This window comes from Bos taurus, chromosome 10 (assembly GCF_002263795.3).
Source record: "Bos taurus isolate L1 Dominette 01449 registration number 42190680 breed Hereford chromosome 10, ARS-UCD2.0, whole genome shotgun sequence".
Classification (NCBI taxonomy): Eukaryota; Metazoa; Chordata; class Mammalia; order Artiodactyla; family Bovidae; genus Bos; species Bos taurus.
Window position 1 is genome coordinate 32,229,614 of NC_037337.1, and position 24,208 is coordinate 32,253,821.

Here is a 24,208-nt window from a genome sequence, read left to right on the forward strand (position 1 = left end):
CTTTTTTTTTTTAAAAAGTGAGACATTATATATACATACATTAAAGAGTACAAATTTGAGTGTACAGTTTCATAAGTATTGACAAATATATAAACCCCAATCAAGTCATAGATCTCTTTCATCACCGTGCAAATTTCCCTCTGATTAAAAAGGGAAATAGAGCAGATGAATGGATAAGAAAGCTGTGGTACATATATACAATGGAGTATTACTCAGCCATTAAAAAGAATACATTTGAATCAGTTCTAATGAGATGGATGAAACTGGAACCTATTATACAGAGTGAAGTAAGCCAGAAAGAAAAACACCAATACAGTATACTAACGCATATATATGGAATTTAGAAAGATGGTAACAAGACAGCAAAAGAGACACTGATGTATAGATCAGTCTTATGGACTCTATGGGAGAGGGAGAGGGTGGGGAGATTTGGGAGAATAGCATTGAAACATGTATAATATCATGTATGAAATGAGTCGCCAGTCCAGGTTCGATGCACGGTACTGGATGCTTGGGGCTGGTGCACTGGGACGACCCAGAGGGAGGGTAGGGGAGGGAGGAGGGATGAGGGTTCAGGATGGGTAACGTGGGTATACCTGTGGCAGATTCATTTCGATATTTGGCAAAACTAATACAATATTGTAAAGTTTTAAAAATAAAATAAAATTAAAAAAAAAGGGAAATAGAAATTTCTATTAAATAGAAAAAGAGTCACCAATGACATCCTAAGTGTCAACATCAAGAGTCTACTTCAGTTCTCATTCTCCTAGATTTTCCTGCAGTATCTGAAATCACTGACTCCTTCTTGAAACTCTTCTTCCTTGACTCTGGTTCTGCTTGCTGCTCTGGAGTGAATTTCTCTGCAAATGTATTGAGTAAGGAATTTAAATTCATCTTTTGTTTCTTGTATGGACTCTTCTTGTTCTATCTGCTCTCTTTGGATGATTTTATCTCCAAGGACTTCAGGTACCATCTGTATGTGTCAAGTAGGTAGTTGCCCAGCTGGAAACAGATGGTACTCTCAAATACTGTGAATGAGAAGATTTCAATAAACACTGTTTACCAGGGTGTGGGCGGACCTAAGGGAAACCAGTAAGGAATGGTAAGTGCCCCAGGCCTTATTGCCCTAGACCTGAAGCGATAAGCAAGGGAAGCCTTTAATGAAATCTAGTGAGGTGCTGCCTGTTTGTTGTCATTCTGTCACTCAGTCATGTCCAACTCTGCAACCCCATAGAATGCAGCACAACAGCCTCCCTTGCCCTACACTATCTGCCAGAGTTTGCTCATTCCCAGTATTCCCAGTTTCAAATCTTAAGACTTGCAAGTCACTAGTCTGTGCCTTTAGCATCATGAACTTGTTTATTCAACAAATATGTCTTAAACACCAACTATGTGACTGTCAAGAGACTAGATGCTAGGCAAGAAATAGAAAAAGAAATTATAGACACATTTTGGCCACCAGACTGCAGTGGGAATGATAGGTGGTTAAAAAAAGTAAAAGTGACAGTTACGAGGAAATAGAGAAAAGTTAGCTATTGGTACAGGTTTGGGTATGAGAAAGGCATCAGAATGGGGATACTGTTAAAACTGAAACTTGGAAAGTGAGTAGATGTTATCAGAAGGGTTATAGGCTTGTTCCCTTGTATAACCGTATAAAAGATCAGTGCAGGCTTGGTGCAGGGCAGGCAGGCAAAGGGTAAAACCAATGGTCTTCAAGAATTGGGTATTTAAAATATGTTTTTTCACCATGTGAAAATTAGAGGTCATTTTTTTTTAGTCAGAGGGAAATTTGCACAGTAATGAAAGAGGTCTATGACTTGATTGGGGTTTATATATTTGTCAATTCTTATGAAACTGTACACTCAAATTTGTACTCTTTAATGCATGTATATATAATGCCTCACTTTTTTTAAAAAAGGGGTAACCTTGCAGACAAAAAGACTTGTCCCTGTCCCTTGTCAGTTTTATGATATTGAGCAGGCTACCCATCTTCTCTGATTTTTCTCATTTGAAGTGATAATACCTCCCACCTAGGGCTGAAAAGGACTCTTTCTGATGCTTAGCATGTTGTAGGTAACTAACAAATGAGATTTTAAGTTGGTACAAAAGTAATTGCAGTTTTGCATTGTTAAACTTTGCTGTTTGATATTGGAGTACATTCCTAAATGAATGTGGTTAGTTATACATCATTTTAATGTGCATTTCTCACTTTATGTTTTTTTTTCTTTTTTTTTTTTTTTGGCTAATGACTTATTGTGTGTGCATGCATCCCTTCAGTTGTGTCTGACTTTTGCAACCCTATGTTCTATAGCCTGCCAGGTTCCTCCGTCCATAGGATTCTCCAGGCAAGAATACTGGAGTGGGTTTCTATTTCCTCCTCCAGGTGGATCTTCCAGACACAGGGATTGAACCCATGTCTCCTGCAGCTCCTTCACTGAAGGCAGATTCTTTACCAATGAGCCCAGGGGAAGCCCAATGAGTTATTATGTGTGGTTTATTTTATATTTATTTTAGACTAGGGAAATTATGTTAGACTAAAAGCAAATTTCAGCTTTCAGATTTTCTTATTTGAATTCAAAATGGGTCATGAAGCAGCAGAGACAACTCACATCAACGGTGCATTTAGCCCAGGAACTGCTAACGAATGTATAGTGCAGTGGTGGTTCGAGAGGTTTTGCAAAGGTGACAAGAGCCTTGAAGATGAGGAGCACACTGCCTGGTCATCAAAAGTTGACAATGACAATTGAGAGCATTATCAAAGCTGATCCTCTTACAACTATACAAAGAGCTGCTGAGGCACTCAACGTCAACCATTCTACGGTCATTGGGCATTTGAAGCAAATTGGAAAGACGGAAAACTCCATAAGTGGGTGCCTCACGAGCTGACCAAAAAATTTTAAAAGATCATCACTTTGAAGTGTCTTCTCATTCTATGAAACAGCAAACCATTTCTCGATCAGATTGTGACATGCATTGAAAAGTGGATTTTATACAACAACCCACAATGACCAGCTCAGTGGCTGGACCAAGAAGAAGCTCCACCGAACTTTCCAAAACCAAACTTGCACCAAAGAAATGGTCACGGTCACTGTTTGGGGGTCTGCTGCCCTTCTGATCCACTATAGCTTTCTGAATCCTGGTGAAACTGGTACATCTGAGAAGTCTGCTCAGCAAGTTAAGATGCATTGAAAACCGCAACACCTCAGCCAGCATTGGCCAATCGAAAGGGCCCAGTTACTCTCCACAACAACCCCGACTGCATGTCACACAGCCAATGTTTCAAAAGTTGAATGAATTGGGTTACAAGATTTTGCCTTATTTGCCATATTCACCTGCTCTCTTGCCAACTGACTACCACTTCTTCAAGCATCTCAACAACTTTTTGCAGGGAAAAATGCTTCCACAACCAGCAGGAGGCAGAAAATGCTTTCCAAGAGTTCGTCAAATCCTGAAGGATGGATTTTCATGCTGTAGAATTAAGCAAACTTATTTCTTATTGGCAAAATGTAATTGTAACGGTTCCTATTTTGATTAAGAAATGTTTGAGCCTAGATACAATGATTTAAAATTCATGGTCCAAAACCGCAATTACTTTTTCACCAACCCAATAGCAATTCACGGAGGAGGCAATGGCACCCCACTCCAGTACTCTTGCCTGGAAAATCCCATAGACAGAGGAGCCCGGTAGGCTGCAGTCCATTGGGTCGCTGAGGTCGGACACGACTGAGCGACTTCACTTTCACTTTTCACTTTCATGCACTGGGGAAGGAAATGGCAACCCACTCCAGTGTTCTTGCCCGGAGAATCCCAGAGACGGGGGAGCCTGGTGAGCTGCCGTCTATGGGGTCGCACAGAGTCGGACACGACTGAAGCGACTTAGCAGCAGCAATAGCAACTCATATGTATGCAGGGTTTATCAAGAAATGGAAATAAGAAATGAAACCTGCAAAGTGGGCAAGAGCATCTCAAAGAGACTTATGTTTACATTTTTAGAAAAATCACTTTGTTTTCAGTGTGAAAGACTGGAGTCAAGACAGCCTATGGCAGGGATTTCATTAGAGTACTAATAGAATAAAGAAAGAAAAAGCCTTAAAAATGGCAGTGACGTAGATCTCAGGGTGACAGGTGGGGCATAGTGTTAGCTGAGCTGGGAACAAATGGATATGGGGTAGTACCATTTTCCAAGGAAGGAAGCATATATAGAGGGGTGTAAAAGTGAGCTTAATTGTTAAAAAGTTGTGGGTGAGATGTCTTCATGTTTCCAAGATGGGCATCTGCAGTACACAAGAAGATACATGGCTCTGGGCCCTCAGGTTCAGACAAGAGATGTTATTAGACATTGGGCAAGACTGAAATAAGCATTACTCTCCAAGAAACAACCAACATGGGATTGATTAGTCATTTGTGGCAATTAAGAACTCCAAGATAGTCCTGATGAACATAAGCCTAGAGAATTATAGAAATAGTTAAACTCCAGTTCAGGGCTTCTGGGTATAAATTTAACTTTCTTTGGGGGAAACAAATATGAATTTTGATTGCTCCTGAGAAAGTTCACATCTGGGTACTTTGCCTTCTGTCTTTAGAAAAGAAGAAAATCTGCATGGTCCCTGTAAAAGGGGAGTCCATAAAAAGTAGAATCCTGTCTATTATTATTATGGATGTCACTGAAATAGATATCTGATCCCATTAAATATTAAGATCATCCAGCTAATTCTTCCACCTGAGTCCTTTTGACTTCAAGGTCTAGTCTATAATACTAGATTAGACTGACTTCTTGGGAGATCATTTTTAACGTATTGCTGATGGAGGCTTGGGAAGCACTCCAATGCAATAGGGTGACTAGGTATAACCTCTAGTTCTGTGTGGATGCTTCTGAAGATAGAGGGCCATGTTAGGCTATGTTCTCTGAGAAGCAGATGCCAAGGTAGGATTTTACATGAAGAGATTTACTGGGGTAATCATCTGTGAAGGAAACAGTAGAAAGAGAGAGAGAGGAGGCTGGGAGAGCTATCTGACCCCTGAGAAGGAGAAAGGGAAGGAAGAAGGAAAGATTGGTGTATGTTTTCAGGGATTGTTTGGTGGAATTTCCTGTTTCTATTATATAGTTGTGTTCTTTAGAGTGTTTATGAACCCAGAGAGTGTGGATTACAAGTACACAGTGAGTGGGGTAATTATATATTAATGATATATTTCTTATGGATATAAAAGTAAATCATTAGGTTCTTGAATGAGATAGAAAGCATCTATGGTTCATGTTGTGAGCTGGCATATGGAGACATTTTGAAAGTTATACCTCAGTTATCCTGTGGGTCTGATTGGGGAATACAATCCCATCTTTGAAGTCCCAAGAAAATCAGCATGTCAATCAAATGTCTACAAATCATATATGATTGACAGGAGCTTGCTACATGATTGAAGGACACTGTGTTTTCATTCATTTTACACTGTGAAATAGGAGAAAAAATAAATTTTTTTATTTGAAAATAATCTCAAATTTACCAAAACATTACAAAATAAAAATAATACAAAATAAAAAGAGGACAAAAACTGACCACATATCTTTTTTCTATATTCACCTACTGTTGACATTTTACTCTATTTGATTTATAATTTACTCTCTCATTTTTCTTGATTTAATTTTTTTCTGGATCATTTAAGTTAACATATTTAAAATATAATCTCTCATTTGTGTTCCAGTTTTGTGAGTTCATCCAATAATGTCCTTAATTGTACTTTTCCCCTCCAGTACAGAATTTAGCTTATGGTCAGGTATTATATTTTGTTGTTATGTCTCTTTAGTGACTGAACAAAGCCTCCTTTAAACTAGAATATGAAATACTCTTTTGATAAACTAAATCTAATTTGTTGAAGAATAGAAACTTTGATGGTGAGGATTTAGTCAATCCTGTATGTCGTTTATGCACATGGCCTAGAACAGTGCCTGTCACGCGGTTCAGTTCAGTTCAGTTCAGTCGCTCAGTCATGTCAGACTCTGCGACCCCATGAATTGCAGCACGCCAGGCCTCCCTGTCCATTACCAACTCCCAGAGTTCACTCAGACTCACATCCATTGAGTCAGTGATGCCATCTAGCCATCTCATCCTCTGTCGTCCCCTTTTCCTCCTGCCCCCAATCCCTCCCAGCATCCCAGTCTTTTCCAATGAGTCAACTCTTCGCATGAGGTGGCCAAAGTACTGGAGTTTCAGCTTTAGCATCATTCCTTCCAAAGAAATCCCAGGGCTGATCTCCTTCAGAATGGCCTGGTTGGATCTCCTTGCAGTCCAAGGGACTCTCAAGAGTCTTCTCCAACACCACAGTTCAAAAGCATCAATTCTTCGGTGCTCAGCTCCAACTCTCACATCCATACATGACCACTGGAAAAACCATAGCTTTGACTAGATGGACCTTTGTTGGCAAAGTAATGTCTCTGTTTTTCAATATTGTATCTAGGTTGGTCATAACTTTTCTTCCAAGGAGTAAGCATCTTTACACTCATTAAATTATCTGATGAATGAATGAATGACTTTTTGTCCCATATTTTTCTAAGAGGAACTAATATAAACAAGTTACATTGGTCTTTGTTTTTAAAAGCATTCATATTATGATTTTTAAGTTTTAATCTTTACAAATAGCTCATGTTGTTTTGTAAAACTAGGGGTGTGTGTGTGTTTGTGCACGTGCATGCATGGAGAGCTTAACTGTTTCTCAAGAAACCACCTCTGTTACTCACTGCCCAAACCATTACCTTAAAGCCCTTCTCGTCTCTGCACCAATTTAAACCTTTTAGTGTTGTTGGAAAGTGAAATGGAAACCCAGACTCTCCTGGCATGAGGACTGACACCTAGCGTGTCTGTCCTCTGGGCAATGCAAAGCATTTATACCCTGCGTTGAGTCTGTAATGAATCTGCATGTTCAGATAGAACTAGTAGCCATCTTAAAAAAATTCATGCTAGCTCCTGTGTCTGTGTGTTGACTGATAGAACAACTGTGTGGTAGGAGGTTCACTGACATGATTGCAATCAGAGGTCTGTGAATGGAATGCCCAGGAAAGGTGTCCATCAGTCACAGAAATCTCTGCCTTGTTCCAAAAGGTCTATGACATCATTCCCACATTGTCTGAATCTTAACCTGTTGCTGGCACCAAAGGATGGCCCAGCCTCATGCTGGCTATGCTAAGGACCTCGTTCAAGGACTGGTCTTCTGAGAATTTACCGCCTGACTCCAGCAACCTACTGCTCCACTCTTAGTCTAAACTAGGGTCAAAACTGTCAAGTATTGATAAGAGTATCTTTGGCTCATGGTATAACATAAAGTGAATGGAGTGGGACTCAAACTGTAAACACAGTTTGCTTTTATCTATGAAAAGAACAAACCTGGTAGAAAAATGACTGGAAGGAATAATGCCAACATGGTTACAATGGTGGCTTCCACGTGATGGGACTATGGATTTGTAGGATCTGATCTTGTGTCATTGGCTACAAGGAGTATATGCTCTCTCATGATCATGAGAAAAAAATTAAGTATAAAAATAAAGATGTATTTTTATAGCCTCACATCTAAAAGTTAAATCAAACAGAACTGGTTGACATTGCAAGCCATTTTATGTCTCAGTTTCTCCATATGCCAAATGGGTATAATAATGCTAGTTATAGATTCAGTGATGGTGATTCATTGGATAACTATGTAAAATGGTTTCATTTTCTCAAAATAAAGGAGACTATTCTTATTAGAATAATCTCTATACTTATCTTGGAAGGAACTCCTTCCTTTAACTCTCCTTCTATCAATCATGGAAAGAAAGAAGGTTATAAATCCGGACTGGCATCTTGCCTGCTCTTTTCAAACTCTAACCCAGTGGGATGGCAAAGAGAGTAATTTTTTAAATGAAGAGACTTAGAGCTAATCTCCATCTGACATGTGCTTCCAACTTGAGCTTACATTGAAAGAAGTGCTTATTAAGGACAGGCCTGATTCCTTGTCTCTCATTGCTTTTTCTCTCCAGTAGAAACCTTCTACTCTAGTTCCTATCAATTCCTGAATTTGTAAACGTGAGAAAACCCTCAGAACATGATGTATCCTTACAGAATGGTCTGTGGGACAAGAAGAGTGATGGACAACTGCAGAAATCACATCTGAGGTTTAGTCCTGCAGGAAAAGGGAATACAAATTGCCTGCAAATTATCCACAAGTCCCAGATGAGCCTGAGGAGAAAATTTAAGAGGCTTCAGTCTTTCTTCAGCAAACATGTTCCTGTGTCTCCTTTTGCTATAACACACAGACACCCAGGAGAAATTGTCCCTGAAAATACTACTTTTGTTTCTAATCCTTGTCAAATGTGGTAACAAGAAACGTGTAAATGCCAATTAATAGTCTTTATCATGTGCCAATAGTGCTCTATGTGTAGTTCTGAATTGAAGACGTATATGAGCTCTGATTGATGGGTTTATAATATAAAGAACAAATTAGGCTTTATGCTATAAAAACACATGGTGTTAACTTTATAGGATATGTACGAAGTAGCCGGTAAGAATTTGCACTGCTGATTTTAATGAATACATATCACTTAGAAGACTTAAATATAGTAGAGTAAAGGCAAAAATAATGATGACTGTACTTAGAAGTCTAAAGAAACAGGTTATACTGCTCTTCTAGCTAAGAATACATGGAAGTATGATGTCCTAGGCTTTACACATACCTGGCTTACACTCTGGACTTTTAAAGGTACTGCTGCTGCTGCTGCTAAGTTGCTTCAGTCGTGTCCGACTCTGTGCGACCCCATAGACGGCAGCCCACCAGGCTCCCCCGTCCCTGGGATTCTCCAGGCAAGAACTCTCGAGTGGGTTGCCTTTTCCTTCTCCAATGCATGAAAGTGAAAAAATAAAGTGAAGTCGCTCAGTCGTGTCCGACTCCTAGTGACCCCATGGACTGCAGCCCACCAGGCCCCTCCATCCATAGGATTTTCCAGGCAAGAGTACTGGAGTGGGGTGCCATTGCCTTCTCCGTCTAAAGGTACTGGCACAGTTCTAATCACAATGCGATCAGCAAACCAGTGCTGATCCTCAAACCTTTTCTTACATGTCTTGATATGACAACTACAGAAACTGAACTTTTTGTATTGATCTGACAGTAATTACATGTCTGTTGAATCTCATAGTAACAAATTGGGGACTTCCATTTACATTTTTGTCTCTTTAAATTTTATTTTTAAAGTAATTCAGTTTTTTACCTTGTTTTACATAAGTATTTTGGAGAAGGCAATGGCACCCCACTCCAGTACTCTTGCCTGGAGAGTCCCATGGATGGAGGAGCCTGGTGGGATGTAGTCCATGTGGTCGCTAAGAGTCGGAAATGACTGAGCGATTTCACTTTCACTTTTCACTTTCCTACATTGGAGAAGGAAATGGCAACCCACTCCAGTGTTCTTGCCTGGAGAATCCCAGGGACGGGGGAGCCTGGTGGGCTGCCGTCTATGGGGTTGCACAGAGTCGGACACGACTGAAGCGACTTAGCAGCAGCAGCAGCAGCACAGAACTATTTGTCTATGAAAAATTTGGGGAAAACTGGGCCCTCAACACAGATACGGTGAGAAACACTATTCTAGAATGTCATAAAGCATTTGATGAGTTACATAGAAACCACCTCTGTAAGCCTAAGGCTTCTCACCTATAAATTGGATTTAATGATAGCACTTACCTCTTGAGGCTGGATTTGAGAATGAAGTGAAAATAGGTATATGTAAGGTACTTAATGCGATGCCTACCCTTGGTAAGTACCCCGCACAACACTGGCTCTTGGCATTATTGAGTAAGACAGACCTGGGATGTGCCCTTCTAAGTTGCGTGCACATGGGGCACAGTCTTAGTTTTGTAATAGGTCATTGGGGAATAACCCCTTCAACATGGAACCTGTCTCTGGAATCCGGCCACTTCATCTGACAGGCTAGGAGTTCATTCATCTTTGACTTGCACGAGCAATCAATATGTGATTTTGGTCTTAGGATTATTTGGTGTAACTGCTCCATCATCATGGTGTGATATGTCTTTCTTTATGTTTCCTTTGGTTTTCCTCAATTCCTTAAATTGAGTGATTGCTCCAACCCTCAATAACTGCATTATTCTGATCTTTATTGTTTAGTAAATATCTGTATTATTTAGGGACTATGATAAAATGGGGCTTCCCTGGTGATTCAGATGGTAAAGAATCTGCCTGCAATGTGGGAGACTGGGGTTCAATCCCTGCCTGGGTCAGGAAGATCCCCTGAAGAAGAGAATGGCTACCCCCTCCAGTATTCTTGCCTACAGAATTCCATGGACAGAGGGGCCTGGAGGGCTATAGAACATGGGGTCACAAAGAGTCAGACACAACTGAGCAGCTCTCTCTCTCTCTCTCTCTCTCACACACACACACACACAAGATAAAATGGCTTGGTGGCAAGTATAAAGATGGAAACTTTTGTTTCAAAAGATGCATCACTTTAGATGGTACTTCATAAGGCAAAGACAAAAATATATGCTGTCTCTTCTAGTCAAAGAGGCCAGACAATTTTTTTAAAAGTGTGTCTAAATGTCAATACTGAAGGTCACTGCCTCTTCAGCAGGCATTGGTTGTGGCCAAAGAAAGTAGCTGGTTATTTCAAAGCATAAATGATTAATTGAGGATAACTCAACCAAAAAGGTTTTCATTTTTGAATTCTAGTACAATATGATGGAGAAAATGAGGTTTTATAGTTGGACTAACTTGGGTCCAAATCATAGTTTTGCAACTTAACTAGACACATTAGGCAAGTCCTTTACTCTCTTTGACCCTCAGTTTCCTAAACTATAAATCAGGGGCTAATGGGACAATGTTTGAGCAGACTAGGTGCTTAAACAATAAGTGCCTTCTTTATTTAGTTAGTAAACTTCAATAATTTTTCTTTAAGGTAATCAGTGAGATGATTTTAACAAGGTTCCATGAATAGAATCTGGTTTTAAAATATAATAAATATGATATAATAAATATCAGTATTTACTTTTAAAAACATGCATTAGATTTGGCAGATTCAACAACAGACTGTTTAAAAACGTATCTCTTTCCAAGGTGAAGCTTCATTAATTCGTTTGCACTCTGCCTAGAACTCCTTGCTCCAGCCAGAATAACTTTTCCCATGCGCGTGACTTGGCTCATTCTTATTTTTAGTCCATTGTGTTTTGCACTCTTCTTGAAATGACCTTCTGTCACCTCCCTGGCAAACCCCACACTCCTTTAAAATTCTTCATTATTCACATGGTCCTGAATTGGCAGAAGGAAATCTGGTCAAGCTATTGACTCAGTTCCATCTTCCAGAGAGCTGTATTAGTCCTCATTTTGACATATTTTCTTACGATTTCCTACACTTTTTTAATATTTGTAGATTCTTTCTCCCTATCAGAACTATAAAGTTCCATTTCTTAGGGTTATACGGAGGACATTCAAGATCAGAGAGGCTGTCACTTGCTCAAGGTCACACAATTTATGGCTGATTTTAAACAGGTAGCCAGTTCTTTGGGTTTTTCATTTGGTTTTGTTTTCATTTCATGACCCTACTTTACATAGTAGAAAATGGTTGGTATTAGCGACAGACTGACTGACAAACAGTGGGGCAACTCCAGGCATGGAGACTACTCTAGAAGGAGTAAGAGCAGATGGGGGGCACAGAATGGATTTCAAGAGATGGGGCAAAAGAGGGAGAAAATGTGTCTCAAAGAAATAATTGGCTTCCTCCAACTAGCTCACATTGAAAGAAAATAAGAAACACCTACATGGCAACCATCACATTTCTGCTTTGCTTCTATTTTGTGCTTAATAAACAACACTACTGTCATTGCCAACGAAAACAGTAACATCACTGTGCTTTTCCCCTGGCGCTAACTCTAAACAATCTACTGGATTTGGGTCAAAATTCTAAACTGCCAGCATGTTAAAAATAAAAACAGAAAAACAAACCTGGCCTTTTCCTTTAGGGTTGTGAGGGTGCGTGCAGGACAAGAGCCAGAGAGAAGAGTTACTATAAAAAATAATCCAGTGCAAACATCCTTGAACTGATGTTTTCCATAAAAATCTGTTGGCTGTGAATTGAAGAGTGAAGTGGGGAAGGAGAAAGGAATGGGGGATCAAGTGGTGTCTGCTTATCGTCAGCTAGCTTTCATGTAAGAGTCATGGCAGGGTCAGCAACAGACTAGCCAGGTGGCAACTCCAGGCCATGCTGCCATAAATAAATAGTTATGTACTAATGTCACACAACCAGAGCTAGATGCAAAGCATATGGGAAGGAAACATTCTGATGTAAATATTCAAAAGAATCTATGGTTGCTGAATTCAGGATCCACTGTTGATATGAGACTTTGAGACGCCTGGCAAAATAAAGTGATGAAGCTTTTCTAAAACTTGGACTAAAAGATTCTTTGAAATATTCATTGTCTCCTTTCAAAAAAAAAAAAAAAAAAATACCCCTTAACCTTTGGCCTAAGAGAGTGTGACTTTTTTTTTTTTTCCTTTCTTTCTTTGGTGTAGTAATTAAGCATTACTGAGAGTTGGCATGAGCACAGAACCTGGAACCAAATTTCAGGAGTTTAAATTACCCCTGCTGCTTGCTCGTTCTCATGACGTCTGGGAGGTTACTTACCCTTTTCATGCGTCAGTTTATTCACCCTGCACGAAAGGGAGGAGGAGAGGAGGAAGATGGCAATAGTATCTGCCTCCTAGGAAATTACAGGGATCAAATGAGTCAAAGTGTGAGGAGCAAACACCACCTGGTAAATGCCCTGACCTATTAACGTCAAGTAGTCTTATACAATGAGTAGACTCATTGGAAAAGACCCTGATGCTGGGAAAGATGGAAGGCAGGAGAAGGGGACGACAGAGGACAAGATGGTTGGATGGCATCACCAACTTAATGCACATGAGTTTGAGCAAGGTCTGGGAGATGGTGAAGGACAGGGAAGCCTGGTGTGCTGCAGCCCATGGGGTCACAAAGAGTTGGACATGACTAAGCCGGCGATGGCACCCCACTCCAGTACCCTTGCCTGGAAAATCCCATGGACAGAGGAGCCTGGTAGGCTGCAGTCCATGGGGTCTCTAAGAGTCGGACACGACTGAGCGACTTCACTTTCACTTTTCGTTTCCATGCATTGGAGAAAGAAATGGCAACCCACTCCAGTATTCTTGCCTGGAGAATCCCAGGGACGGGGGAGCCTGATGGGCTGCCATCTATGGGGGTCTCACAGAGTCAGACACGACTGAAGTGACTTAGCAGTAGCAGCAAGCTGCTGAACAACTATTTATCTTCCATAGACTATCTGCTGGAAGCTAAGGAATCCATTCACTGTACTATCTTATTTAATCTTACAAATAACCCCATGAATTAAAAATCAGTTTTACAGACAAAGGAATTGAGGCTTTGTCAGGGTAAAGAATTTATCTAAGGAGGCATATCTAAGCTAAACTTCTAACCCAGGTCTTATTCCAGATTTAAAAATGGACAACAACAACAACAAAATAACCATTTACACATTCTATAATATCTAAACACTTTGTCATATAAAATGTTAAAATTTGAAAACAAACATAACACATGACCTTCTAAGAACCAAGTAGATTTATTTATTTTAAATGGATTAGAGGGGCTAATGTCCTAATCAATGGCCTCGGGCAAGCTGAGATCCACCCCATAACACATACACAAAACAGATAAATTCTTCCACTGACTTATTTCTCCAAATATTTACTGAACGCCTACTATTTTTTGAGAACTGGGAATTCGCAAATGAATAAGAAATTATTTCAGTTCTTGAGCACCTAATTGTGAGGAGTGAATGTCATATTCTTTACTGCAGTCATTCTTTACTCTTTGATGATGTGGGTTTTGTTTTCTAGCCTTTTTCCCAGCAAAGAGGGAGTGTTCCTCGTGAGCTGCACAAGTTTTTTTACTTCCCTCAACACAAGCCAAGCTGTTAAGTCTATGACGATCTCAGTGGGTTGGTTTGCGGTTTTACAGCTTCTCCTCTCAGGCTTCCAGGACGCAGAGTCCTTCGCTGAGAGAAGGCGTGTTTCTTTGCAGGCCTGTCTCCGATTGGACCTGAGGTTAAACGTGCGCGTTTGGAAGCGTTGGATGCGTGTTCAAATCGCGCGCCCTGGCAGACGTTTTTCTGGACTCATGTGAGCCCTGCTGCCTGATCAATGCGCCAGGACTCCCTGGCTTCTGGCAACAGGGAAGGTATTAAAGCCAAGAGCCTCCCACGTTAATCCCAGGTGGGCCATGCCCAGGGACCTCCCCTTAGAGATTTAGACGCCACCTCTGCCTGCGGCCGTTATTTCCTGGTTGGCTTGCCCTTAACTGACATGGCGGCTAGCTGCCTTCGGCTGGGCTCACTACGGCTGCTCAGAAAGCCGAGAAAGGGCAGTCTGTCCACAGCCCGCCTCCCGCCGCGGAGGTGCCTGGTGAAGTCTAGGCTTGTGCACCCAGGGGTGCAGGGGGTTAGGGGCCCAGGAAGTCGGGGACACAGCGCTGTGCTGCTGTGTACGCACCCTCGTCTGTCAACAGCAAGACTGCTCGAGACAAGGGTGTTCTTTTTACTTTCCCTTATCATCTCCCTGTCCCTGGCCCAACATGATACTGACCAAAGCCCAGTACGACGAGATAGCCCAGTGCCTAGTGTCTGTGCCGCCTACCAGGCAGAGCCTGAGGAAGCTGAAGCAGAGGTTCCCCAGGTAAGTGCCCATCTCGCCCCTCACAGAGCCCTTTTGCCTGCAGCAGCTGTGCCTGGCAGCCCAGCCGGTGCTTAGGAACCACGTGTCACACATAACTGGGGAGGAACACGAGTGTCAGTTGTTAGGCGATCAGGGATTCAAAAAGGTTTCTTCTTTGACCAGCCTTATAGGAGAGTCTTAATGGATGAATCCCAGGCAGCCTTCCAAGGCCATGCAATTAAGTTCAAATCAACAAATGTTTGTTGAAAACTTGGATTTTGCTAGTTGATGGGTGCACATAAGTAGGTGCTGCATAAATTTGTTATTGTTGTTTAGTTGCTAAGTCGTGACCTACTCTTTGCAACCCCATGGACTGTGTAGCCTGCCAGGTTCCTCTGTCCATGGAATTCTCCAGGCAAGAGTACTTGAGTGGGTTGTTATTTCCTTCTCCAGTGGATCTTCCCCTCCCAGGGATCGAACTGCATCTCCTGCATTGGCAGGCAGATTCTTTACCCTTGATCCACCAGGGAGGCCTCCTTGCTTTAATGTCTAGTGACAAATTGAATTGACAGATTCTAGGAATGAATGACAGGTGGCAGGGCTCTCTCAAAGTGGAAATATGAATTGTAGATTCAAAAGATGAAAATGGAGGACACTTTTAATTGGCCTCTTGAAACAAGTACAAGCCTAAAGGGGAGTCTTCTGGTTGACTGTGGCTCTCTGCTGCAACAAAGTGACCTCAAGTGTTCCAAGCCAGTCAGAGACTGGTACCCTACGGATTCTACTGTTGCGTCAAGCAACCATATGGATGCACAGATGGGGGATGGCAGAGGACGAGAGAGGGGATAACAGAGGATGAGATGGTTGAATGGCATCACCAATTCAATGGACATGAGTTTGAGCAAGTTCCAGGAGATGGTGAAGGACAGGGAAGCCTGGTGTGCTGCAGTCCGTGGGGTTGCAAAGAGTCGGACACGACTGAGCGACTGAACAGTAACAACAACATTGGATACACATTTCAGGTGTATTTCATACTTCCTTTCTCCCTGCGCATGTCTTTTTTCCAATGATTTTTAGGCTTATCCAACTTTCTAAGAAGGGACTTTAGCAAATATATGTTATAGATTTCCTTATTTTAAAGACCTATAAACTGAGGCCCTGACATTAAAGAACCAATCCAGGACCAGAAGGGTACTTGTCCCATGTTTAAAGTATAGAGTGTTTGTTTACCTTTATTCTGTTTTAAAGCCAAATCCAAATTTATTCCATTTTACTCTGTGGCACTGAACACCATGAACTTCCTTGTCTTTGACATCATCAAGGAAGTGTTTTCTAGCAGAGAGATTATTGGATAATTGGTATTAGTAATGTACAAATTTAAGGTCTTTTATGACTCAGTTTTTTCCTTGAAGGACTCAGTTTTCCTAACCTGTAATATGAAGGGATCTCTTTTGAATATTATCCAGATTTAATTTATCCTTTTATAGTCTTTAAGATTCTTATCAGATTTGCTAACAAGGAACAAAACTGACAGAGTTAGAATGGATGAAGGCTGGTCAGGGAATAGATTTTTCTGGGCAATTTTAAGATACATCATGCACTTAGATAATTCTGCTCTTGTTAAGTACTTATATTAGCACTGTATTTTTGATTCTCTCTTTTCCTCTCTTCTCTTTCTGTTTGCCTCATTCTTTTCCTTTCTTTTCCATAGCAAATACCTTCTCTCCGTTAGAGGTAACCTCTTCTTACTTTTATTAAGGTTTTATGTCTTTTTTTTAAATTGGAATGTAATTGCTTTACAATGTTGTGTTTTTGCTGTATAAAAACATGAATCAACTATATGTGTGTATATATATAGCCTCTCTCCCATCCCCTCCCCCATCCTACCTGCCTATTCCTCACTGAGCACTGGGTTAGGCTCCCTGTATTATACAGCAGCTTCCCACTGGCTATCTATTTTACACACGATAGTGTCTATGTCAGCACTCAGATCAGTCGCTCAGTCATGTCCGACTCTTTGCGACCCCATGAATCGCAGCACGCCAGGCCTCCCTGTCCATCACCAACTCCCGGAGTTCACTCAGACTCACGTCCATCGAGGCAGTGATGTCATCCAGCCATCTCATCCTCAGCACTACTCTGACATGAGATGGCTGGATGGCATCACTGACTACTCAGCACTAATATGTCAGCACTACTCTCTCAGTTCACCCCACCCTCTCATTCCCCTCCCTGTGACTCCAAGTCTGTTCTCTATGTCTGCGTCTCTCTTCCTGCCCTGCAGATTGGTTCATCAGTACTATTTTTCTAGATTCTACATGTGTGCATTAATGAAGTACACTTAGGAAAGACTCCCATTCCTTTGGGGCACCATGTGTCTTGCCTATTCTCATATGCGTTTTTTGAGATATGGCATCTGATATGTATCTCCAAATACTTTTGCTTCTTTCAAATACCATTTAGGGTATAACTAACTCTTCTTTTACTGGAAAGTTTATTGAGAGAGCTGTACTACCAATCTGCAGAAGGAATTGAAGAGCAGCATGGGTAGGAGTTCCGTAAAGTGTGTAATTTGAGAGTTGGCCTCAGTTTGCACTATAGCACTGTTTTACTTTAGAAGTTGGATGCAAAGGACTTGAACAACCTTTAGATTTGACATTTCATTTTACCTGAGGATTAGTCAAGTAAGGACCTCAGAGATAATTTCTGGTGGTTCAAAGAAGTGACTTGTCAGAAAGCCTGGAGATATTAGATGGCTCAAAAGTGTCTAGAATACAGGTTTCATGACTTTCAGTTTAGAGTTCTATACTAAGCCACCTTAATTATTTTTAATATTAATAACAGCAGCAATAATTTTTTTGTGTAATGTTCACCTAAATTGAATTCTGAAAATAAAGTACTGAAATGCTTTTTAAAATTGCTGAAAATTTTTACTTTGCTGATTTTAAAAGTAGTACATGCTCAGTAAAGAAAATTTAAAAATATTCATAATCTTTCAGCTCTGAAAATTTCTGTTAATATATTTTTAAAATATTTCTAGTCTTTTTTCTCTGTGCAATACTTTCTCTGCTAATATAGTTTATAGGTCCTTTTTTTCACATTTAACATATTGTAAGCATTTCTCATCTTTAAAAAGTCCTTATAATTTATTTCAAATAACTAATAATATCCACATTCTAGATGTACTTGCTGGACATCAAGAGTTTTGTTTTTCTAATTTTCTGATATTATTTCTGTATTTATATCATGCCAAGACTGCTTGTTTTCCTGTTAATACTTTAGAATCTCAGGAATTGGGAACAACCATATCGGTTTTCAAACTTTTGGTCTCTTCAAACTCTAAAGAAGTACTGAGGACCCCAGAAAACTGTTTACATGGGATTTATCTGTTGATATTTACCAAAATGTAAATTAAACCTGAGAAATTTTAAAAATTGCTTATTTATGTTAAAGATTAATAACCATAATTTAAAAAAGCTAGTGAGAAAAATGGCCTCATTTTACACTTTTGCAAATCTCTTTAATACCTGTCTTAATAGAAACAAGATCTGTCTGCTTCGGCATTCAACTTGTGATATGCTATCTTGATTAAAGAATATGAAGACATTCTGGCCTTAGACAAAAATGTAATTGGAAAACTATTTTTGTTACTACATAATACCCAACAAGTGGTGTTTTTCTTAGAAGTTAATTGCAATGTGGAAAGTGAAACCATATTATAGAACTTTTTGGCCAGTCTTGAACTTAGAGTGGATCTTTCACCCATGCATAGTTCTTATCATCATGCACTGTTCATTTGCAAAATATTGGTTGTGAGTTATGCAAATCTTCTAAATGTTGTCATCATTACACAGCATCTAAAACAATCACATTTGTTAATATCCCCACTGATTTCATCAGAAAAGTCTGTAGGATTTGAAGCTGTAACACTTATGGTGATGGATGCACAGTTTTCCAATATTTGAGTTTCCCCTTGAAAGCTCAGTTTTTTCATTGGCAACAAACACTATTGGTTGTTTCTCTTGAAGTGACAGGCTCATGTTTATTTTTGAGAAAATGCCTGCCAGATACCCAAATGTGAATAATGGTAGTTTGTTCATCATTCATCCAAGAATAAATGGTGTTCCATGGAAAGGGCACCTAGTTCAGCTCTGAAACAGTCATACAGATGCTTCCCCTTCAGATAGTCATCATGCTTCGATATGCAGTAGACGTGCTTCTGGTTTACCTCTTATTTTGTTATACAGAATGTTAAGAGGATGTGTATCTAGAGTTGAGATCTAATAAAATTAATAAGTGAATCTTAAGATATTCTTATGTGAAACTGGCTTTCTTTCTTCCTGCAAGCATGAGACTCCTAGGCCAGTTGTGTCCAGCCTTGGTTTGTGCTCAGGAGCTGACTGTTTTGGCCACCATTCTTTTTGCACCATCAGTTCTAATGTCACACAGAAGAAAAGGCAAATCAAGTCTTACTGTTTCTGTAAAAATAGTTTTGACCTTGTAGACCTTTGAGAGGGACTCTAGGGGTCCATCAGCCTCACTTTAACAACCGTGAGCAGTTGACAAGACTGAGCACTTCACTTTCACTTTTCACTTTCACGAATTGGAGAAGAAAATGGCAACCCACTCCAGTGTTCTTGCCTGGAGAATCCCAGGGATGGGGGAGCCTGGTGGGCTGCCGTCTATGGGGTTGCACAGAGTCGGACACAACTGAAGCGACTTAGCAGCAGCAGCAGCAGCAGCAGCAGTTTCAAACTAATGCAGGTCAGGAAGCAACAGTTAGAACTGGACATGGAACAAGAGACTGGTTCCAAATAGGAAAAGGAGTACATCAAGGCTGTATAGTGTCACCCTGCTTATTTAACTTATATGCAGAGTACATCATGAGAAACTCTGGGCTGGAAGAAGGACAAGCTGGAATCAAGATTGCCGGGAGAAATATCAATAACCTCAGATATGCAGATGACTACCCTTATGGCAGAAAATGAAGAGGAACTCAAAAGCCTCTTGATGAAAGTGAAAGAGGAGAGTGAAAAGTTGGCTTAAAGCTCAACATTCAGAAAACGAAGATCATGGCATCTGGTCCCATCACTTCATGGGAAATAGATGGGGAAACAGTGGAAACAGTGTCAGACTTTATTTTGGGGGCTCCAAAATCACTGCAGATGGTGATGCCATGAAATTAAAAGACGCTTACTCCTTGGAAGGAAAATTATGACCAACCTAGATAGCATATTCAAAAGCAGAGACATTGCCAACAAAGGTCCGTCTAGTCAAGGCTATGGCTTTTCCAGTGGTCACGTATGAATGTGAGAGTTGGACTGTGAAGAAGGCTGAGCGCTGAAGAATTGATGCTTTTGAACTATGGTGTTGGAGAAGACTTTTGAGAGTCCCTTGGACTGCAAGGAGATCCAACCAGTCAATCCTAAAGGAGATCAGTTCTGGGTGTTCATTGGAAGGACCAATGCTAAAGCTGAAACTCCAATACTTTGGCCACCTCATGCGAAGAGTTGACTCATTGGAAAAGACCCTGATGCTGGGAGGGATTGGGGGCAGGAGGAGAAGGGGACGACAGAGGATGAGATGGCTGGATGGCATCACCAACTCGACGGACGTGAGTTTGAGTGAACTCTGGGAGTTGGTGATGGACAGGGAGGCCTGGCATGCTGTGATTCATGGGGTAGCAGAGTCGGACATGATTGAGCGACTGAACTGAACTGACAGGGACTCTAGGGGTCCATCAGCCTCACTTTAACAACTGTTAGCAGTTTCAAACTAAAGGATATTTATATTTTGAAGGATTTTGATGTTTATTGACAAATTACTATTAAAAAGATAGTAGTTTTTGATCCATCCCTGAGTCAGAAAGATTCCTTGGAGAAGGGAATGGCAACCCACTCCAGTACTCTTGCCTGGAAAATTTCATGGACGGAGGATCCTGGAGGGCTACAGTCCATGGCGTCACAAACAGTCAGACATGACTGAGCTACTAAGTCACCTAGCTTCATTTGATGCTACTATTGGTTGGTTATAGTTGTCCTTTTCTGAAGACCCCCTTCCCCTTTCCCCCTTCCCCATGCATTTTAACCTGTCAACTTTTCCCATAGGAAATCTTGTATTTCATTCTTTTTGCTTCCTGTAACAATTTGTTCTTGGGAAATGACTGGGCTCTGCCTCTTTTTATCTGAGGCATAGTTGTTGTTGTTCAGTCACTCAGTCTGACTCTTTGCAGCCTCAAGGACTGTAACCCGCCAGGCTCCCCTCTGTCCATGGGGTTTTCCAGGCAAGAATTCTGGAGCGGGTTGCTGTTTCCTTCTCCAGGGATCGAACCCACATCTTCTGCAGGTCTTCTGCATTGCCGGCCAATTCTTTACCTCTGAGCCACCAGGGAAGCCCATCTGTAAAAGGAGGAATAAAGCTCCACAGCTGGGAAGTAAGAGAACCAGGATTCAAACCCAGGCAGGGTCTCACTCCAGATTCTTCCTCTCCCTCTTCAATTCCTTAAGGCTGCTGTGAGGATTAAGTGAAATAAGGCATGTGAAACAGAAACAGTTAGTATAGTATAGAGGTTCTATAAGTATTTAATAGGTGGTATGATTACTGTTATTATTAGAATTTAGTAAATGGCCTACAGTAGAAGAAATGTCTAGCTAGTAACTTTTGAAACATAGAAGATGCAAATTTGCTTTAATATGGATCAGTTGATTGTATGCCTTTGGACACATAGATTTGATCATTAGTTGAATATGGCTCATATATAAGAAACTTGCCTTATATCTTTTATAGCAATATGTAATACCATTAAAACAACAACAACAATAACAACTTTTAAACCTAGAGTCACTGACTTTTTTAGAATGATAGCAGCACATTGAAGGTATGGGCTTCCCTCCTGGCTCAGACTGTAAAGAATCTGCTTGTAATGTGGGAGACCTGCACTCAATTCCTGAGTTGGGAAGATCCCCTGAAGAAAGGAATGGCTACCCCTCCATTATTCTTGTCTAGAGAATTCCATAGACAGAGGAGCCTGGCAAGCTACAGTCCGTGTAGCTTTAATGTGACACCACTCATGGTGTCACAAAGAGTGGGACATGACTGAGTGATTTTCACTTTCACTTATTGAAAGTATAAGTGAAAACCAAGTACAGGGCTTGGTTTTGCTGAAATTGGAAGATTGTTTCTATTGACCTAGTTCTCTCAATTGAATTGAAAGTTGGTACTCAATTGGTGGTCAATTTTCTATACTTCTGATAATGTTACGGTGTACCTGAGTTCCAGAGTCATGAGTGAGAATAGCTCATAAAGGGAGAAAACGTCAGCCTTTTATTGAACTGGAAATTCTTTTAGTGTTTTTGCCAAGGAAATATAATTAATTTATATGACTTTCAAAAATAATACTTATATTTAGGAATATTTCTGTTTTGATCATTACTGCAAATTGAGAAAGAAATTGGCCTAAGAATATGATTATTTTATGTGTTTCCTTTAGTCATCTTTAAAAACATGCTTTTTTACTCTGTAAGATTTCAAGTTTTTATTTTGTTGCTGTATTTGTGAAAAAGTGAAAGTGAAAGTCACTCTGGACTGGGTAGCCTTTCCCTTCTCCAGGGGATCTTCCCAACGCGAGGATTGAACCCAGGTCTCCCGCATTGCAGGTGGATTCTTTACCAGCTGAGCCACAAGGGAAGCCCAAGAATACTGGAGTTGGGGTAGCCTGTCCCTTCTCCAGCAGATCTTTCCGACCCAGGAATTGAACCGGGGTCTCCTGCATTGCAGGCGGATTCTTTACCAACTGATCTTTCAGGGAAAAAGACTCTTCTGGAAGCCTATTTTGTTAAGTATATGGCATCATCAGTTTCTGAAGAAGTGCTTAACTTTTATCAGGTATTTGTGCCACTTTACATGTGCATAGTTATAAAAGTGATATGAACTTGAATTCCTGCAAAGGAGTATTTGAAGAAAACCTCATATAGTGTTATCCAGAGAAGAACCTACATGCTGACAATATTTCTTATTAGTTTGAGGGGGAGACTTTTATGTTATTAGATTATTGACTTCATTTTTAAGTCTATATTCAGGCATCCGACTTCAGTCTACTAAGTAATAACTGATCCTGGAATGTTTGCTGGTACAATAAAAAGGAATTATATATTTCCCTAGGAGAAAAATGTTCAATAGATGTATAGGGTAATAATGTTTTATTATTTGACTTTCAACAAATGTTGACTGAATTTCCCATTATGTTTTTATTACACATTTTGTGCAATTTTGCCATATTGGTTGAGTTTTCCTTAAAAAAGCAAACAACCGATATAAAACCCCTTCTTCAGAGTAAGCATGAAAAGTGACCTTAACATATTAAAGTCAGGTACTGGTATGAAAATCATGTGGGAGACAGGTAAAGAATAAATTTTCCTTTCTTTTATTTTTGGTTGTCTTTTTCTTGAAGGGAAATGTCTTCGAGTGATTGTTTTGGACATTCTGGTTTCAAATTGCTGCTTTGGAGAGCTGGTATACTGTGATGAACACAGGAAAGGGGGTTGGCCACAGTTTCTCACTGAATGACAAGTCTCGGTGTCTTAGGGGAGCAGACAGACAGCTGCATCCAGGATGGTTTAGTCCATGGGTTTGGAACCAGCATGGAGCTACCTGTGCATGACGGATTAATATGGCACATGGGTGGTCATGAATCCAGCCCTTTTCTGGCCACTCTGGGGAACTTATTCTTGCCTCTACTTTTCTTTTTTTCTCCATCCCTACCTTTTAGGAGGCATCTTGATAACATATTTAAGAGTTAATAATGCTTCCTTATGAACCAGAATTTCCTTTTTGCCAAAGAACAGTGATCCAGTTGACAGTGTCAGCTTTTTCAAGCGCCTTCCCTTTACTGAGGTGTGATCTTTCTGTGCCTTCAAGACAGCAAATAAGTTTTTTGTTTTCCTTTTTTTAACCCAGTGTGGTGTTCAAACTGTGACCCTATGATAAAACCCGCAGTCTCATTAAAATAATCAAGAGCTCTGTCATTTTCCATCCAAAGTAAAATGTTAAAATATCTCAGGACTTTTTTTTTTTTATGTGTTTTAAACATTGAGATTCAGTTGCTAAAAATGTTTGAAATCAGTTAAACTTAAGAGAAATAACTTCAACACCATGGGAATAAATATTTTGTTACAAAGCAATACAAGTAGAGGAAAAAGTAGGGTGGATTCATGTGTCTTGATACTGATGTTCAGTGTAATACATAAGAACGGGATCTTTCCTTGGCTGAGGGCTGGCTCATGGGAGTTGGGGCAATTCTGTGTGAAGCTCAGGCTTTTTCTTAGGTTGTCCTGGGCTTCCCTTGTGGTTCAGCTGGTAAAGAATCCGCCCGCAATGCAGGAGACCTGGGCTCGATCCCTGGGTTGGGAAGATCCCGTGGAGAAGGGAAAGGCTCCTCACTCCAGTTTTCTGGCCTGGAGAATTCCATGGAGTGTATAGTCCTGCTGCTGCTGCTGCTGTTAAG

The 24,208-nt window shown here is 40.5% G+C and overlaps 1 protein-coding gene and 1 pseudogene across 7 annotated transcripts in view; both read left to right on the plus strand.

Moving 5' to 3' along the window:
• LOC132346282 (histone-lysine N-methyltransferase SETMAR-like) overlaps positions 1-3,535 on the plus strand; it is a 63,250-nt pseudogene extending 59,715 nt beyond the window's left edge.
• Positions 3,536-14,427: 10,892 nt separating this feature from the next.
• The window catches only part of CDIN1 (CDAN1 interacting nuclease 1), a 235,014-nt gene continuing 225,233 nt past the window's right edge, over positions 14,428-24,208 (plus strand). For 6 of the 7 annotated variants that reach the window (XM_005211500.5, XM_059890563.1, XM_024997715.2 and 3 more), the window contains exon 1: positions 14,428-14,727. In XM_005211500.5, coding sequence (XP_005211557.1) covers positions 14,627-14,727 — 101 coding nt within the window. In that variant the 5' untranslated portion in view covers positions 14,428-14,626. 7 annotated transcript variants of the gene reach the window in all.